The sequence below is a fragment of the Archocentrus centrarchus genome, chromosome 1 (genome assembly GCF_007364275.1).
Source record: "Archocentrus centrarchus isolate MPI-CPG fArcCen1 chromosome 1, fArcCen1, whole genome shotgun sequence".
In the NCBI taxonomy this organism is placed as follows: domain Eukaryota; kingdom Metazoa; phylum Chordata; class Actinopteri; order Cichliformes; family Cichlidae; genus Archocentrus; species Archocentrus centrarchus.
The window spans coordinates 16578761-16599122 of NC_044346.1; the positions used below are offsets into that span (position 1 = coordinate 16578761).

Below are 20362 nucleotides of genomic sequence, written 5' to 3' on the forward strand. Positions count from 1 at the left end.
TTTGGAGGTAGTCTCTGATAAACCTCTGTGGGGGCGAGTGTTGTCATCTTGGAGGATAGAGTTCGGTCCCAGACTGTGGAGATATGGGATTGCCACCAGTTGCAGAATCTCATCTCAATATCCGTCTGCACTGAGATTGCCTCCAATGATGACAATCAGGCTTGTCATCATTGGAGGGGTACCAGAAGCTCAAAACAAGAGTCAATAGCGGAATAAGCTGTTTGGTGTTGGCAGAGAAGACTTGACAAGTTTTTCATGGGCACAACCAATATCCTCAACTCTGTTGCTCAGCCCACAAATGCATTTTCATTTCAAATGAGGCACCATTTAAGGAGAAATAAACAGGCTTTCCACCAGTATAATATTCATTGCCAAGAAGCATTGATACAACAAAGAAATAATCAACCAAACACAAATTGTATTTTTTTAATCATTTAATCATTGTGGCCATTTTTGAAGCTGCGCATCTACTGGTAGAATTAGTACTGCAATAACAATGATCAGAGTCTTGAAGGTTTGTCTGCTTACAGCAACCCTTTCATGGTGGAAACCTTGAGGTTCCCTTTCACAGTACTTTTGAATACATTTCAAAATAGCAATTCACAGTGAATGCATTATTTCCTTGGTAAAAAGTATTCATCTATTCCTATAGAACTGACTGCCAAGTCCTATGTTTTCTTTTTCCTGGGTGTTTGCTTCACTGTCCGTGATTGTTAGACATCAGATTGAAGGTTTTAAAAAAAAAATCAAAAACTTTAGTCACTTTTTCTTTGCACCAAATCAAAGATTTCATTAATATGTAGATCCCTACCTGCTGGGATTCTCTTATTGTATCTTTCTTCAAATAACTATTGTCAAGCTCTTGTTAGATCATTTAAAAGAGCAGGACAAAGTTGCTTGTTGATAACAATGTACGTCGCCAAAAATCTCTCCCACTTTCTCAGTCTAAATGTCTTGATGCGACACAGCGAGTCTGCACCTTTGGAAAAATCCAAACAAACTGTGGCAATAGCTTTTATTATATTTGAAACCAGGTCCCTTATTGAAGTAATCAGACTATGAATATTTGTTGAAAACAAAAACAGAAATCCACTTGCTTCAGAAATATTGAAAAGTGGAAGTAGAAAAGCTGTGCGTGTCTCCTGTTACAGCCCAAAATCGTACTGTAAAAGGAAAAGGTTTCAGACGGAGGCAGAAACATTCTTTATGCCTTGTTATAGTTCAGTACACCGAATTTGTGAGGAGGTTTTACTAATTACTAATTTGCTTTATATGATAAATAACTCATTTTGTGGCTCAGTGTTTTTTCTCAGATAAGGCTTCAGTCATATACAGTAGGTCTAGAGACCGGTTGGCGACCCCCTGGCACCCTCCAGTTGCTAGGGAAAAATGTACGTTGGAGGCGGCTGGCTGGTGAAATCAGTCACAAAGAGGGTGCTGCACTAAAAACCTCTTTGTGATTACTTTGGTCACCAGCAGATTGCTGTGGCCACCCGTAGTTTGCGTGGAAGATGTTGATTTGTCTGTAAACACTCACTAACTCCAAGCAGCAGTGGAAATTGAAAAGGCCGTGCAGTCTGGTGGTTTTGGCGTCTTCCTTGGAAATCATGGGTGACTGCGGTGACCTGCTAGTGACTGAAGCAATCACAATGAGGTTTTTGGTGCAGCACTGAATACATCTTTGAGACCAGTTTCACATAGCAACAGCAGGCAACCCTTCACCACCCCTCGCCAACTGATTTAAGAATATATATATTTGTCCTTAACAACTGGTGATTACCACGGGGTCACTAACCTTTCTCTAGGCCTGTGTGACTGCAGCCTCCAACAACTGCTCGCAGTGGGTCGGGGAATACTCATTTTTTCAGTAGCTGTACCAAAACCTAACACAAAATTAAATCAACAGGGCGTTGCTTTCACCTTTACATTCTTGGTAATTAATCTTTATAAATTAGTGTTTGCAGACAAATGATAGAAGTTCATTTATTGTACCTGCAAGTTGGATGTGGATAACACTTACTACTCAACAGCTGTGAGATTCCTCTGTTTTTACCCTGCAGCATTTTGAGTACAGCACAGGTGTTGCCATTGTGCGAGGGGATAACATATCTTTTGTCCATGTTGACCTTTTTCCTGATACATTCGTTACTCACCGTGTTTAGTGGACACACATCTTTGGGCAAATGGGATGCAACTGTGTTGGCAATTTCAGTGTGTCTGAAATAGATATGCACACACTCTCTACATTCAACTTAATTATGCAGCCGTAAGTGCACCATTTCTGTTTCTTTGTAAAGTAAAAGTGAGCATGAAGTACAAATTATTAAAGGGTAGTACAAGTACTTTAAAACTGCAAGTTCTTAAGTTCTTGTGTAGCGGTGCTTAGTTACTCTCCTCTGTTCAAGTAATAACACTATAATTTTGTAACAGCATTAGGTCAACCGCACAAAATTTTATCTTTAAGGCTTTCTTCCAAAACAAGGAGGGGGAAAAAAAATATTTTGAATCATTTCTGGGCTAACAGATGCCCATGGTCCACAGCCTTGAGTTATTACTCTGGAGTGGGCCATAGATTGCTCATCAGACCAGTTTTAGTTAGCTGCTTTCAAACATTTTATTTCATGGATGGCGGCGCTTTGGCATTTAACCTGCTGGTCATGCAGTTGGCACTTCTTATCCCGCACAGTGTGCTGACATTCCTAGATAATGCTGTTAGTATTTCTCCTCAATTTAATTTGCATATCAATGAACGGATGTACCAGACTGGAAATGAACTCTCATCATCCAGACAGTGTTTTTGTTTGTTAGTCTTTTTAAGGGAGTTAGTCAAACCTCTTGGCACCCTCAGTTTTTCCCTACTTTAAGGTTAAAATGTACTTCAGGGATTCTGGGAATTTTATAACATTTGGTCACATTGCAGAGCAGAGTTCAACCTCCTGCAGCCATGCCTCAGGCTGGGTGCTTTAATGAACCCATTTGGCAGTTCAGGTAGAAACTGGCAAAAGATCACGCTCTGGCTACTGCTGCTGCTCATCTGTGGTTCTGTAATATAGTTTACATTGAAATTCATAATGGTAGGTTGAGCTGATTTTATAGAAGGAAATTCGCCACTGATAGAAATTTATTTAACAAAAGCATCTCGGTGAGATCACTGATTTCCTTGTTTTAATTTCTCTTACATTATTTCATAAGGATTACTCATCGAAATTATTTTGATTATTTCCAGAAATTCTCTGACGGCATGTACTGCTATGATCTCACACTTGATCTCATCTCCTTTTGTAGTCTCGGGAGCCTCTGTCGCTGGGTGACCTGAAAGCAGAAGTATCTCCCAGGATCTCAGCGGAGGACTTAATTGACCTTTGTGAGCTGTCATTGTCCGGATCCTCCAAAAGGAACAAAACTGGCAAGCCTAAAATTGTTGCAGTCGATATCCGCACTGCAGAAGAGTATCCTTACCGTTTTTGAGTAGCTGAAAAACCAGTCACCGCTCTCTTTTAACAGTTTTAACATGTAAATATGCCACTCAGCTAGTCACTGCTGAAGCACTTCAGGAAATGATGAACACAAACTGGAGCTTGTCATTAGCAAGCTTGGATTTTGCATCACAAAAAGAGACAAACAGCATTTTCAGGTACAGATAAGGCAGCTTTTGTCAAACCTGTGCTCAAGATTTCTGTTCTTTAAGACTTTTATATCTTACATTGGCAACTGTCATAGAGAGGCGGTGAAACAGTATCTGTTAAATATGGGGATAACGATGTTGTAGTTTAGATGTACTTGCTAAACTTCCAGTAAATAGCATATGTAGGGTTGTTAACATAAACAGTGTGTGCTTGTTAAATATAGAGCTTGAATATACAAGATGTCCATTGCCATATTGTTGTACAAAATTCAATGATGAATCTTGTACAACGATGCTACTTTTAGATCAGTTTATGCATATTTTCATTTTGCGTTTGGGATTTCTCCATGGAACTTGTTTGTATAGAGAGCAGACATAAGTTTATGTGTCAAACAGACCTGACCTGCATGTCGAGGATCATCACAGATGACGCTGTCTTCAGTAGAACTCAGTGACCAAGCCCAAAGCTGGCACATAAAATCAGGAGTAAAGTTAATTTTATAATGCGCTTTTCACAGACAAGTAGTCACAAAGTGCTGTACAATAAAATAGAGTAAAATAAATAAAAATAAAAACAATTAAAATAAAGTTAATAGTAATACAAAATCAAATAGAATAAAAATGAACAGGTTGTTAAAAAAACAGTTAATAGCCAAAAGAATCTCAACAGACAGCCCAGTCAAAAAGAAATGTTTTCAACTGTTTAGGAGTCCACAGAGTCTCCCATTCCAGACTTTGGAATGGGAGACTATTCCAAAGTCTTGATACTATAGACTGAAAGTAATGTGAGCTGGTTTACTAGAAAGCATTAGGAGCCTGGCTGTGGCATTTTGTACAGCTTTGGAGGCTGAAGGGTATTATAATAATCTAGACGTGATCACACAAATTAATAAACAGTTTTTTCTAGTTCAGTCAAAGAAACCATAAGTCAGAATTTAGAAATGTTCCTCAAATGGAGTGCAGGTTATGCACCATAACTTGGAGCTCCACAGTCAGGCTGTCAATGCAGCATTATATGGTATAAGGCATCTAGTGTATGTCGCTGCAGCCTGCCCTGCTCACCATACTAGGCTCCCTGCAGCGTCAGTGTCTTTCCTAAAATGAAACTCAAGTTAGTAAGTGATTTGACACAGTGCTGATCATCCAGTTGTCATCGTAAATTTTCAGAATGGGACTTCCAGGGAGTGATTCAAATTTAGGAGTGCTGCAGTGTTCACAGTGTTTCATATGGAGATGACCTTGCAGTGGAGATAAGTCATATTTAAATTAGGTATACTTTTTTTTATGGGCAGAGTGCCATAATGTGAGCAATACAAATGAAATCAGCCATAACAAATGGTAGGACTGAAAGTGCAACAATGCACTGGCTGTTTGGCCAACATTTGCACTGGTACATTAAACTGTAGCTCACTGTCACTTCTACACCATACTTGACAGACATACAGATGGACATTTTATTTCTACTCTAAAATGAGTATGTCTCTATTCAATGTCAAATGTGTACCACACTAATTCTAGTAAAGGCAGACTTAAAGTTCTTGACTACATGGCAGGTTCCCACAGAAGTTCTGATTCATGCATCCGTTTCACGCCAGACAGAACGAACGACCCCAAAAGCAAACACAAATAGGTTGAGTCAAATTAAAAGCAAAAGTTGAGATAACTGAGAGTGGCGTGGTGACCGGGGAATACTGCAGACTGGCAGCTGAAGAGCTGTGGGTGAGGGTGTGCAGGGACCTAGGGTGAGTGGAGGTGGTGTTGGCTTGGAACAGTAAAACCGCTGAGAATTAGCAGAGTCTGCATCTGGTAGAGTGGAAGTGCCAGGGACAGGTATTTGCAAAGGCATGATGACATAAGGTGCAGCTGGTAAGTGTGGTTTTCAACACACCTGTCTCTGCTTCTCTACAATGATGAAGACACTCACCACAATACACAGAGGGAAAAACATAAAAAGAAAGTAAGTCATGATGGTTAAACCTCAACCAGAATGCAATGTTGAGGGGGTGTCGGAGGGATTTGCACAGACCAGTGTGACAGCATCTTTGAATTTACAGAGGGTGGTTGTCTTTTTTTTGTTCATTTGTTTGTTTATTTATTAATTTTTTTAATACATGGGGCAGGCACAGAGACATACTTCCTGTGCCAGCACTGATACATTTATGATTTCATTCACTCATGAATGATATGCAGAAGACATAAATGTCAGGACATACTGTAAAGCAAAATTTGTACACAGTTCAGTGCATGCATGAGGTCTTTCTCTGTTCAGTGCCTTGGATATTTTGGTTATCACTTTATGTGGTGCCAGTGCTTTTATTTATTTATTTATTTATTTGTTTTAATGAAACCACAGGCAGAGATTAAAACAGCTTGGTTTCCATTGATTGCAATTCAGCCAGGCTCTGCAACATTCAGATGCCCCCCCCCCAATACCCCACCATATCCCAAAGTCTGAGAGACGATGGATTAAAGCAGTGGAATTTAGCCTGTGAAAGTACGTTCATCTGGCCTTTTGGCTACATGATAATTTCCTCTTTATTAGCTCATCTGGCCTAAGGACTGATGAGCTTATACCAAGGCAAGAAGTCTGTCTGCCCACAATTCACAAGAATTGCTACTCTTCCTATACTGTTGGTCATAATTTAGTCAAACTTGCATACAGTGATCACCCATTGGGTCTTCACCTGAACTGTGCTCAAGGCCAAAATCATATTTGCCATGTTACGGGCAATAAACTGTGAACTGTGGTGGACTGTTAGTTAGATGAGCTGCTGACATTCAGATGTTCATTGACATTCTAGTTTAAGTAGTGTATATATATATATTTTTTCATTTTATTTGTTTTTTGGTTGGGCAAGTATTCAGTGAAAAGGTTGGCGAAGAAAGCATGGGATGGTCAGGGAGATAAAGAAAGTAGACAGGAGTACAGCAGGTATGTGCAAGATATCCAACAGGTTAGAGTGATTAAGGATATAGATAGAAATGTGTTAACAAGTAAAGGAAGTGTGTTGAGAAGATAGAAGGAGCATTTTGAGGAGCTCATGAATGAAGAGAACGCCAGAGAGAGGACAGATAAAGGACAGTCAGTGAATCAGGAAGTGCAGAGGATTAATAATGAGGAGATCTAAGGAGGATTAGAAGTGAGGGCATCTATGAAAAGGATGAATGAGAGTGAGAGGATGCTTGAGGAACAAAAAGAAGTGTACTGGTACCGATTTTCAAGAAAAAGGGTGGTGTGCAGAGCTGTAATAACTACATAGAAATAAAGTTGATGAGCCATGCCATGAAGCTATAGGAAAGAGTTGTTGAAGCTAGGTTACAAAGAGTGGCTGAGAAAAAGCTACAGACATGATGTTTGCTTTGAGAGTGTTGATGGATAGAGTATAGAGAAGGTCATAAGGAGCTGCACTGTGTTTTTGTCGATCTGGGTTTGAGAACTGAAGAAGCCTTTCAGATGAGAGGTGAAACGTCTTGAAGAAACAAAAAGAAGTCCAGTCGCCCTTTTTTCAAGCTCCAGAGACTACTATGACCTGGATGACTGAGAACCTACACATACATATGATAGGGTGCTGAGAGGAACTGTGGTTCTGCATGAGGAAGTCAGGAGTGGCAGAGTGGTACAGTATGTGAGGCTGCTGCAGGATATCTATGAGGACAGCAAGACAGTGGTGAGGTGTGCAGTAGAAGTGACGGATGGCTTCAAGGTGAGGCTGGGATTACATCAGAGCCCCTTCTTGTTTGCATTGTTAATGAACAGGTTGGCAGATGAGGTCAGGCAGGAGTCTCTGGGGACTATGATGTTGGCAGATGATATTGTGATCTGTAGTGAAAATAGGGAGCAGGTGGAAGAGAGCCCAGAGAGGTTGAGGTATGATCTGGAGAGAAGAGGAATGGAAGTCAGTAGAAGCATGACAGAATGCAGTGAAGGTGGGGGTCAACCATCCAAAGTAATGGACAGTGCACACAGGAGGTGAAGAAGAGGGTGGAGTGAGTTGCTGTGTGACAGAATGATAGCAGCAAGAGTGAAAGGGAAGGTTTACAAGATGGTAGTGAGATCTGCTGTAATGTATTGATTGGAGATGATGGCACTGACAAAAAGACAGGAGGCAGAGCTGGAGGTGGCAGAGTTGAAGATGTTAAGATTTTTGTTGGGAGTGACCAGGATGGCCAGGATTAGAAATGAGTACATTGGGTTTAACAGTTTGGAGACAAAGTCAGAAAGGCAAGGTTGAGATGGTCTGGACATGTGCAGAGGAGGGATAGTGGATAAACTGGATAAAAGGATGCTGGAGATGGAGCTGCCTTCCTCTTCTCCTCCTGCCTGGCAGGATTCATGGGTGTAGTGAAGGAGGACATGCAGGGGGTTGTATGACAGAAAAAGATACAAGGGATAGGTTAAGATGAAGGCAGATGATCTGCTGTGCTGTACCCTAAGGGGAGCAGCAGAAAGAAAAAGATATTTTAGGTATTTTGCACAATAGATTGCTCACTCTGGTTAATGTTGTATGTCACATTTTATTTGAAAATTCTCTTCCTTCTTAAGCTATAATCATTTTACAAACCCACTGGGCTAAATGAAAAAGAAAGCTGAAAACAAGGTTCTTTTGTCATGAAAAGTTGATGTTTTGTGCAGTGCTTTCCCAGAACAGCAGCCGTATCCGGAGCCGTGATGTGCATAAATGCACGCAGTCTCCCATACAAAACATTCCCTGTAGATTAAAAATGAACATTTCTACAGCTTGTCACAATCAATAGCCTCCTTTCCATTTTTTTTCAGCTCTGCATATAATTACAGCATTGCATAAAGGCATTAATTTAGCTGTTGTAGGATACAGTACAATAGGGCCAGAAATCCTTGAACATAAAAATTTCAAAGCACAAAAAAAGAGTGAGGCTCAAAGGTTCAGCTCATCAGTGTAATGGCTGATTGGCTAAGGGGGTCAAAGAGTCATTAATCAATAAGGATTAGTGGCTAGATTAGGGATTTTGAAATGGCAGTTTCCATGTCAAAATTCCTTCTCTGGAGCATACAGATAGGCACAGGCTCCACAGCCCAACTCACATGGACAAAAGAGATTTGGCCACTTTACAGGATTTGGCAACCCTTTTTCACCTCCTTTGTGATCTTAGGCAAATCTCTATTGTGTGTTTCTGCAGTTGCAAAAAGTGTATTAAATTAGAATCATTGTGAAGTAGATCAGAGCAGCCTAGATTTAGCCATTGAGGCACCTTGTTGCTGTTCCCTTGTGGAAAACAACCAGCATGGACCTCATACTATTCACAGGCTAAATGTACCACAACAGGATTTGTTGGTGTATGGATTATACACTGCTGGTATGGTTTGATTTGGTGAACATGGTAATTTATTCCAACAAGGCTAATGCACTCACAGAAATGAGTCGTTCCCTGGATTTTTTTTTTTTCTTTAGTACTACATATCTTCTGGTTTTTCTCCCTTTCCATTCTTCTGTCCTTTCAGTTTTTCCACACTGCTGCTAAAGTTTGCCTTACATATGATTTGTACTAAAATTCAACCTGAAAAGAATTATAACAAGTAGTCACTGAACTGGTGTGATATTGTTGTGGTGTATGCTGTCTGTTGTATCTCCTGTTTTTCAGTAATACAGGGACTCCAATGAAATGACGCGCGCGCACACACACACACACACACACACACACGGCTCATTTTTGGCCTTGCTTCCTCGCCATTATTCCTTGACCCCTCTGCCTCCAGCTTCAACAGAGGCCACATTTCTGGAAGCATCAACATTCCCTTCAACACCACTTTCAGTCCTGACAATGAGGTGGTGCAGTGTCCCGCCGCAGGAGGCCTCCAGAGCTACAGGGGGCGTGTCATTGTGGTCATCAGCCACAACATGAAGAGTGCAGCTATGGTGAGCAAGCAGTCATCCACATACAGTGGCTTGCAAAAGTATTCATACCTCTTGAACTTTTCCATATTTTGTCACATTACAACCACAAACATAAATATATTTCACTGGAATTTAATGTGAAAGGCCAACACAAAGTGGTATACAATTGTGAAGTGGAAAGAAAATTATACATGATTCAAAACATTTTTTACAAATAAAAAACTGAAAAGTGTGGTGTGCAAAAGTACTGAGCCCCCCTGAGTCAATACTTTGTGGAACCACCTTTTGCTGCAATTACAGCTGCGAGTCTTTTAGCTTTGCACATCTAGTGACTGAAATTTTTGCCCATTCTTCTCTGCAAAACAGCTCAAGCTCAGTCAGATTAGATGGAGAGCATTTGTGATCAGCAGTTTTCAGATCTTGCCACAAATTCTCAATTGGGTTTAGGTCTGGACTTTGACTGGGCCATTCTAACACATGAATACGTTTTGTTTTAAACCATCCCATTGTAGCCCTGGCTTTATATTTAGGGTCGTTGTCCTGCTGGAAGGTGAACCTCCGCCCCAGTCTCAAGTCTTTTGCAGACTCCAACAGGTTTTCCTCCGAGATTGCCCTGTATTTGGCTCCATCCATCTTCCCATCAACTCTGACCAACTTCCCTGTCCCTGCTGAAGAGAAGCAGCCCCAGAGCATGATGCTGCCACCACCATATTTGACAGTGGGGATGGTCTGTCCAGAGTGATGTGCAGTGTTAATTCTCTGCCACACATAGCTTTTTGCATTTTGGCCAGAAAGTTCAATTTTGGTCTCATCTGACCAAAGCACCTTGTTCCACATGTTTGCTGTGTCCCCAACATGGCTTCTGGCAAACTGCAAATGGGACTTTTTATGGTTTTCTTTTAACAATGGTTTTCTTCTTGCCACTCTTCCATAAAGACCACATTTGTGCAGTGCACGACTAATAGTTGTCCTGTGGACAGATTCCCCCACCTGAGCTGTGGATCTCTGCATTTCGTCCAGAGTCACCATGGGCCTCTTGGCTGCATCTCTGATCAGTGCTCTCCTTGTTCGGCCTGTAAGTTTAGGTGGACGGCCTTGTCTTGGTAGGTTTACAGTTGTGCCATACTCTTTCCATTTCCGGATAATGGATTGAACAGTGCTCCATGAGATGTTCAAAGCTTGGGAAATATAGCCTAAGCCTGCTTTAAACTTCTCCACAACCTTATTCCTGACCTGTCTGGTGTGTTCTTTGGACTTCATGATGCTGTTTACTCCCCAATATTTTCTTAACCAACCTCTGAGGCCGTCACGGAGCAGCTGTATTTGTACTGAGATTAGATTACATAGAGGTGGACTCTTTTTAGTCATTAGCACTCATCAGGAAACTTCTGAATGCAATTGGTTGCATTCAGAGAAAGGGGGGCTGAATACTTTTGCACACCACACTTTTCAGTTTTTTATTTGTAAAAAATGTTTTGAATCATGTGTAATTTTCTTTCCACTTCACAATTGTATACCACTTTGTGTTGGTCTTTCACATTAAATTCCAGTGAAATATATTTATGTTTGTGGTTGTAATGTGACAAAATATGGAAAAGTTCAAGGGGTATGAATTAGGGTTTAATATTTTTCCCGAAAATGACATGAATCAAATCCCGGGAAATGACGAGCCATTTCCCGGGAATCCCGGGAAAAAGTTTATTTATTTATTTATTATAATTAGGCCTTCTGTAGCCTGTGTCGGCCTTAACCTATTGTGATATTGTAGAGGTAGCTTTCCAGCTATGTCCTGTTATGCCCAGTAGGGGGCAACGTCGGCTTGATTAATGCAATAAAACCTACATCTCGACATTTGAGTGTTCGAGCTATGCGGTGTTGTATCGTTCCTCAACACTCCCTTAACAAATATAATTAGAATATTCCTCCATTGTACATGGAATTATACCAAGATATTTTACAATTGCTGGTGCAAAACAATACGGTTCATCTCCACAGCATTGATAAAGGCTCAACCACGCTGTCGTGGCGACATCTGTTGCGCTATATCTCCACCAGTGGAACGCTGTAATAGTCATTGAAAAGTTAACTACCGTACTACACTATAATATGGCATAACACAGGGCCTCGAGTAATGCACTACGACTTGGTCATTGCCATTCTGGCAACAACAAATTTATAACACCGTGTCTGAGGGTTAAAGTAGGTTCGCTGTGAATCGTCTATTGAAAAACTGGCCAATCCTTATAGCCTAAAAAATATACATTTTACTCAACTCCATTTTAAAAGCCAAATATGTTAAAGCAATCTATTTCATGATAATTTCTTCACACATTAGGCCCGTATCCTAATTCATGATTGTTAGTAAGCGGCTGCAAACGAGGAAAAGAAACACTCGAAGTTAAACAGATATTTCTTTATTGTTCAGGGCAGGCATATTTTATAGGCTATATAATGCAATATAACAGTATATAATAATATAAAATTATATAATACAAAATACCTTAGGCTAAACACATTGCCTACGATTTCAACAAATTAAAGAGGAAAAAAGCACAACTGTGTAATACCTCTATTAAAACGCTTGAGATGAAGGCTGAAGCCTTAAACGGAGGCTGAACGTGCCTGAAATGAAGAGTAATGCTTTTCGCATTAAACGAACCCTTCTCTCAATATTTCCTTAAATTTAACAATCTGAAGCTTTCTTTTCTTTCTGAAAGTCAAATCGACGCGCGCGACTTTTTTCCCGGTTTCCCGTCTAACGTTTCCCGGTAAACGGGAAATGGTTCTGATCGCATTTCCCGGGAATCCCGGATCCCGGGATTAAACCCTAGTATGAATACTTTTGCGAGCCACTGTATCTGTAAAAGATATGAATATAAGAATGAACACAGAAGCATCATATTTCAAGGGCTGAAACTGTGATTACTGGTTATATTGGGCACAGACTAGTAATGATACCTATTTTCATGCTTTTCCTGGCCATGAAAATACACTGCCTGGCCAAAAAGAAAAGTTGCCACCTGGATTTAACTAAGCAAATAGGTATGAGCATCCTATGGGATAATTACTGCATGGGCGATTATCTTTCAGCTAATTAACCCCAACTGGTGCAATGAGTTGCTTCTCATTTCTTAAACAACCATGTTGTTTAACACATCGCGTGTTCGTGGAAAAGATGTCAGGCTGTTTGAGAAGGGTCAAATCATTGGCATGCATCAAGCAGAGAAAACATCTGAGGAGATTGCAGAAACTCCTAAAATTGGGTTAAGAACTGTCCAACGCATTAAAAACTGGAAGGATAATGGGGACCCGTCGTCTTTGAGGAAGAAATGTGGCTGGAAAAAAATTCTGAATGATCGTGATCGGCGATCACTTAAACTTTGGTGAAATCAAATCAAAGAAAAACAACAGTAGCACTCAGGGCTATGTTTAATAGTGAAAGTAAGAGCATTTCCACACGTACAATGCGAAGAGAACTCAAGGGATTGGGACTGAACAGCTGTGTAGCCTTAAGAAAACCACTAATCAGTGAGGCTAACCAGAAAAAAAGGCTTCAGTTTGCAAGGGGGCATAAAGATTGGACTCTGGAGCAATAGAAGAAGGTCATGTGGTCTGAGAAGTCCAGATTTACCCTGTACCAGAGTTATGGGTGCATCAGGGTAAGAAGAGAGGCAGGTGAAGTGATGCACCCATCATGCCTAGTGCCTACTGTACAAGCCTGTGGGGGCAGTGCTATGATCTGTGGTTGCTGCAGTTGGTCAGGTCTAGGTTCAGCAACATTATGTGCTCAAAGAATGAGGTCAGCTGACTACCTGAATATACTGAATGACCAGGTTATTCCATCAATGGATTTTTTCTTCCCTGATGGCACGGGCATATTCCAAGATGACAATGCTAGGATTCACTGGGCTTGAATTGTGAAAGAGTGGTTCTGGGACCATGAGACATAATTTCCACACATGGATTGGCCACCACAGAGTCCAGACCTCAACCCCATTGAGAATATTTGGGATGTGTTGGAGAAGGCTTTGTGCAGTGGTCAGAATCTGCCATCATTACTGCAAGATCTTGGTGAAAAATTAATGCAACACTGGATGGAAATAAATCTTGTGACATTGCAGAAGCTTATTGAAACAATGCCACAGCGAATGCATGCCGTAATCAAAGCTAAAGGCGGTCCAACGAAATATTAGTGTGTGACCTTTTTTTTTTGGTGGCGACTTTTTTGGGGGGGGGGGGGCAGGCACTGTAGCGATAATCAGGAGTCATAATACTCCTGCAATCAAACACTTTAATTCGGTGGTGAATGATATTAATTTGTCCTCGACTGTTTGCAGGCCTTCTTGATTTCTAAGTGCAATACAAAGCTGCATTTAAACTTTTAATGGTCCACATAATCAGCACGTGGTCATAGGTCTTCTAAAAACTGTGGCTTCATGCCTCTCGTGTTTTGCATAATAACAACTGTGTGCTTTAATCTTAAGCCAAGTGTTAATACATAATGACATTTTTGTTATTATCATCATTTAGGTAGTTTGACAATTATTCCTGAGATAAGATAAATAACATTTTTAATGAGGAGGTTATTAAGATGAGCTATTTTTGTAGGATTTGTGGACACACCACTGCAACCAATCCTACACATTAGAAATCCATCAGAGTCATGCAGGTCGTGAAATGAAATCATCATATTTTAAAGTTAGGAGTCTACTCGTGATTTTGATTTTCTTGTAAATCTTTGCCATTTTTACTGCAATTCAGACAATAGCTGGTTCACCATCTCAGTAAATACCTCTTCTGCATAATGACCAGAGGTTTTGTATCCCCACAATTAGGGCTGCAACGATTCATCGATTAACTCGATTAAATCGATTCTAAAAATTTATCGACACAAATTTACTGTGTCGATGCTTCGTTTAAACTCTGCAGCGTACAGCTGTCTCGGTGTAAGCGGCGCTCCTCACTAGCATTAGCAGCATTAGTGCTGACGTTTTTTTTGTGGGTTTATTGGGGGCTGGCAAACCAACATAGAACTGCATTACCGCCACCTACTGGACTGGAGTGTGAATCACTCACGTATACACAAGCACACATTCTAAAAAGCTCTCCGTCGCTGCGATGGATTTCATTTAACACAGAGTGGATCATCTAGAGTTGCCACCTGTCTCGTAAAATACAGAACCCCGTATGTTACGGGACTCCGTGGAATACGGCTCCGTAACATGCCGTGTTCCGTACTTTACGGGACGGGTGGCAACTGTCGCTGACATGCATTTCCACGCCTCCACTGCTCTCTGTGTGTCTGTGTGTGTTGTGCTCGCTGAGAATTTCAGCTGCTATTTTTGTCTTTACTTCAGCTGTAGCTACCAGAACTGGTTTGCTAGCGAGCGCGGGCCATTAGCACTAGCGATGGTTCGGTACCGGAAGGCCCGCCCCCCAGGACCGAGGGGCTCCTTCAAAATATTTTTTATACTTTAATCCCTTATTAGTGACTAAATATAGACCTGCAGTAGAAACGTATTTTCGAGAATGCTTGTGAATACAAAGCATTACACCATTACTCACACATGCGCCATGGCTCCCGCAGCCACTAGTTTTTCAAAACACTCATAGCAGGCAGCGGTTTTAACTGCGCAAGCGCAAAGAGGCAAAGCTGTGACGGTGAGCTCAAGTAGTGAAAAAGGAAACGTTTTTCCAGCGTCCAAAACAGCAGCTTTTTCTTTTAGTAACCACCATTAAATCTGTGAAACAGCTGGAGGTCCTTCATCAAGCACCTGATCATCAAGTGTTAAGGTGAAGAAAAGAGAACTTTGCAGCTGCTCCATTCACTGCTGTTTGTTCACATGGCGAGAAACTGCATTACGGAAGTTAAAATATGCAGATAAACTGTTAATTAAAAAAAAGTATTTCTTATCCGATTACTCGATTGATCGCTGGAATAATCGATAGAATACTCGATTACTAAAATAATCGTTTTATGCAGCCCTACCCACAATTAGTTTCACCATCTACCTTACACAACACAAGTTCAATGAGAAGTCACAAAAGAATAAACATGTTTTCATTCTGTCCATATATTTTAGCAGGAACTGGAACCTGAATCAGTACGTTGTTAGGATTAAGTTATCCTCCAGTTTAGTGTTTAAGCTTATATTGAGATTGTCTCAGGGAGGTTCATGAATCAATTTTGTACTGTAGTACTGGATGTGCCTACTATAACTACATAGAAACTAGAATAACAAAATATTAGCAACACACCAGATATAGAAACTGTTGGGTAGCACTAACAGTTATTTTATCAACAGCTCAGAGTGCAGTAGAGTGTGTTAGGTCCTTATGACAGAGACAGCAAGTCTTGGCATTACGTGAGGGTTCAGCTTCAGTCCAAATAATCTTGATCCTACTCTGACATATTTGACACATGAACTATTGAACTGCACACATTACACCACCGTGGTTCCTGATTGCTAAAGCTATTACTGTCCAAACATGCTAATTCTCATATATGGCAACTCTCTGAATAACTAACCAGCCTGTTCTTGTCACAGTTCTTCATGGGAATTTTCTCTCTTTTTTCCTTTTTGTTCTCAGTTTGCTGGGCATCTAGTTAAGATGAATTTTCCACGTGTTTGCATCCTGGATGGGGGGATCAACAAGCTGAAGCCCACTGGACTCCTGACTGTCCCTTCCCCCCAGATCTGAGGCTTTTCCTTAGCTTGACTTTAACATAAGGGACAAATGAAAAGGCTGTAAATTTTAAAGACTGTAAATTTTGAGCTCATATTGAAGTAAAAAAAAAATAACTGAACAAACATCGCCATTGCATTTAGACTTTTTTTTTTTAAAACATATTTTAATTATTAACTGCTGCAAAATGAGTAACTGTATTGAAATAATCTGCTTTTTTACCCACTTTGCTTTCATGACCCTGCTCACAGAGTCATTGTTTGGTTAATATTCTGGCTTAAGAATAACTGATTTTTATTTTTCTATAACCAGCCCAACAGGAAATGATCCTATGTAGAGGCACATTAAACCGACTAAATAAATGTGTGTAATCTTCAGGTCTCACTCATCCTGGCTCCCTCAACAAGCAGTTATCAAAAGGTTCTCTTGTAGAACAGCTGATACTGTGTGTACTAAAAGTTCAGCTGTCTGTGATCACTGTGTTTGTGTGAGAAACAATAAAAAATAACACAGCAACTTACTTGGTGATTTCACATCCAGTATTAGCAGTTACTTATCAGTGAAATGTCTTATATATGCAGTTGGCGTGCTACACAGTGCTGTGCAAGTGTCTTGAGCTAACACTCATTTATTTATATTTTGTTTCCAAGGAGCCACACTACTATTTTTTCAAAGTGGTCTTGGGCAGTAGTTCTCCAGGTTTTCTGAAGGACTTTCAAAGTTTTTTCTCTGTACATTTCTTGGTTTTCACTTTTAGTCCAGTCCTTGTACCTGACCATTTTCAGAGGAATGTTTTTATTAAGCCCCTTAACACTGACCTATGAATCATTTAAGGATAAAAAAGGCACCTAAATCAAGCGTTGAACCCGTGTTACATCTACACGTAACAGACAACTTACCATAGAACCTGTTTTAAATTGTATCTTTAAGCACTTTGTTACTGGCAGCCCATCACAACAATACAGAATTTGCGCCCATTGACTCCTACGTGAATTTTTATTCTCATTAGTTTGTGCAATACAGCCAACCAATGACAACACTTATCACATCCTTTCTCTCTTTCACACCTTACAATAACCTGTGAATTGTGATGGATTGTGAGTTAGATTATCTACTACATTACTGATGTTCTGGTCCATTATTTAGTTTTTTAAACAACTGCTTTCTGCAACTAATTCAAGCATTTTGGCAACTTACATTCATGAATCAAATTATCCTCGTGGATGTTACCAAAGAAAAATAGAAAAACGTGCTTGTGTTTCCTTGTTGTTGTTATTGGTGTTTTATTTATTTATTTTAATTGAGTGTACATTTAATAAGACAAAACAGTCAATCTTCTATTTCAAAACTACTAAAATTTTACACTCTTAGTCTTGTTGACATGAAATATTTTGTGAAGGCACTAATTGTCACATTCAAATTCCTGTCTTGTAAAATCCTCAGCAATCTGGACAAATGAAAATGGATAAATAAAGTGACAGTTTTTATAAGTGGCTTGAGACTAGAGGAAACAGTAACTGATTTAGTTAGAAGGTTCTTAGCAGTATATGGCCTGTGTGTGTGTGTGTGTGTGCGTGCGCTCTTTGGACAGCTGGGCCTGGGTCTGTGGCTTGCCTTGGCCCCTGTGGGATAGGGTTGTGGAGGGTGGGAGTTACCCCTCCCTACCACTCCCCAGTGCTCCCCCCTGGTTACTGCCGCATCTGGGATGTGAGTGCCTCTGGGTCCTGGGTTGCGTTGCCGGATGTCTTGGCGTGGCTTTTGGCCTGCGGCTGTGGCCTGGGGGTGGCTCAGGCCTCTTTGGCGTGGGGGGTCAAGCTGGGTGTCAAGCAGTTCCCGGGTACCTGGGGCCTCGGGGCCGTGTTCTCAGCTCATGCAGGGCGGCCGGCCTGCTGGGGGGTGGGGTTTTTTTGGGCTCTCTGGGCTCTTGCCCATTGACCCATTGATTGTGTACATTCCATGACAAAGGAACACACACACACACACACACACACATTACTACAAACTACAGTAAAATTGTATGTATGTGTGTGTGTGAATGTGTATGTATGTGCATCTATCCATCTTCTATTATTATTTTTTTTTTTCTGTTCTCCCTTTTTTGGCTTCTCTTTCTATCTCTCTTCTTCTCTTCCTTCCTGCCTGTCAGATCTGGCAAGAATAATTAAAATAAAGATACAAACATTAACAAGAATAGCCTATAGAAAACTTATAGAGCTTTTCTTGTAAAAGCAAATATGTTTGGTACAAAATGCATTCGGACCATCATTCTGATTGCAAAAACTGCCAGACATGACCAAAAAAAAAAGTTCTTAGCTGTTAGTATATTGGTCTGATGTACAGTGTAATAAATACTTTGCTGGAACATTAGCAGATTATATTTCACATAAATCACCATCTGATGTTTCAGTGAACAAAAAATAACTTTGCTCACTTCAGCATAACACAACAGAACTACGCTGATCACTGTAGATTCTCCTTTTGTGCTCTTCTTGGAATAAATTAGCTAATCTCGCATTTATAAACTCAGCAGGGATAGTGTTTCAGGCAAAATCCCAATTTAGAAAAGATGTCCCCCTTCCATGTGTTAGAAAGTGAAAAAGAAATCGTTCTTACTTGAGGAGGCGATCCTGCACTTATTTTAAGGAAGCATCAGAACTCTGTTACAAAGTGGCAAGGATTCATCTTTAGAGATCAGAGAGTATTGTCATGGTCCTGGGTCTGCAACCCCTTTTTTCTTAGTTTATGGTCTTTTATAATTTTGTTACCTTTATTGTTACTGTTTTGTTTTGTTATATTGTTTCATGTGTTCCTCTTATGTATTCTTAGTTAGTTCTTAGTTCTCTCTGTGTTCTGTCCCAAAGTGTTTCTCCTTTGTGTGGCGTTTCTTTTGTTTATTTTCCACAGTGTCTGTCTCCCTGTGTTGTCTAGTCTGCGTCCTCTTTATGTGGTTTCAAGTCTTCTCACTTCCTGTTTTATTTTGACATCCCCTGTTGCTTGTACTTTGTGTTTTGTTTTACTTCCCTGCGTTTTGTTCCTGCATTCTCCATGCTTTTTGTATTCTTGGTTCCTCCCAGTTCAGGTTTCCTGTAGTTTTGTTATCTTCTGTTGGTTTATTCCACAATAAAGGCTTGTTTTGCTTTATACCTCTGCCTGCTCCTGCGTCCTGCATTTGGGTCCTCCCTTCCTCCACAAGCCACACAGCCATCTTCCACACACCATGACATGTATGCAAAGCTGCATTTAAACTTTTATGCCTCTTATGTTTTGCATAATAATAATTGTGTGCTTTAATTTTAAGTTACGTATTAAAGTGTAATGATGTTTTGTCACAATCATTGTATAGGCGGTTATTCATGAGAAAAGATTAACTGAAAATTTCAGTGAGAAGGTTATTAAGATGAGCTGTTTTGGAAGGCTTCGTTGACACACCACTCCAACCAGTCCCACACCTTAGAAATCCATGAGAGTCATGCAGGTCGTGAAGTTATGAGTCCACTTGTGCTTTTGATTTTCTTTTAAATATTTGTCATTTGTACTGTAATTCAGACAATAGCAACAGCTGGTTCACCAAGTCAGTAAATAAGTCTTCTGCATGATGGGCAGAGGTTTTGTAATCATATCCCCACAACTAGTTTCACCATCTACCTTACACAGCACAAGTTCAATGAGAAGTCACAAAGAAATAAACGTTTTCATTCTGTCCATATATTTTAGCAGGAACTGGTACCTGACTCAATCAATGAACCCGTGTTGCATCTGCACATAACAGACAACTTAGCAAAGAGCCAATTTTAAATTGTATCTTTAGGCACTTTGTTACTAGCACCCTGTTGCATTAAGAATTTGTGCCAATTTCTCTAGTTGAATCTATGAAAAATGCCAAATATAAAACAATATCATGGGCATAAAATAGTATTTTCTCAGCAAAAAGGTGATTCCCAAAAAGAGATTAGCCAAAAACTTGCCCCCCCCCCCCCCCCCCCCCCCCCCCCCCCCCCCACACACACACACACACACACACACACTCAAGAAATAGGAAAAAAAAAACAGCCAAGACCTGACACAGGATGTGAGAGGTGCACAGGCCCTTCAGGTGATCCATCTGTTTGCTGAAGCCTCATTAGAAATGGTCTCAGTGGAAGGGTGGCTGTCAAGAAGTCATTTTAAGGAAGGGAAA

At 40.5% G+C, this 20362-nt stretch overlaps 1 protein-coding gene across 2 annotated transcripts in view; it reads left to right on the forward strand.

Annotated features, from left to right (window-relative positions):
- The window catches only part of tbck (TBC1 domain containing kinase), a 52257-nt gene extending 35586 nt beyond the window's left edge, over positions 1-16671 (forward strand). For both annotated transcript variants that reach the window (XM_030737653.1, XM_030737661.1), the window contains exons 24-26: positions 3286-3449; positions 9360-9519; positions 16090-16671. In XM_030737653.1, coding sequence (XP_030593513.1) covers positions 3286-3449; positions 9360-9519; positions 16090-16200 — 435 coding nt within the window. In that variant the 3' untranslated portion in view covers positions 16201-16671. The remainder of the gene's footprint in view (positions 1-3285; positions 3450-9359; positions 9520-16089) is intronic.
- The last annotated feature ends 3691 nt before the right edge of the window (positions 16672-20362 follow it).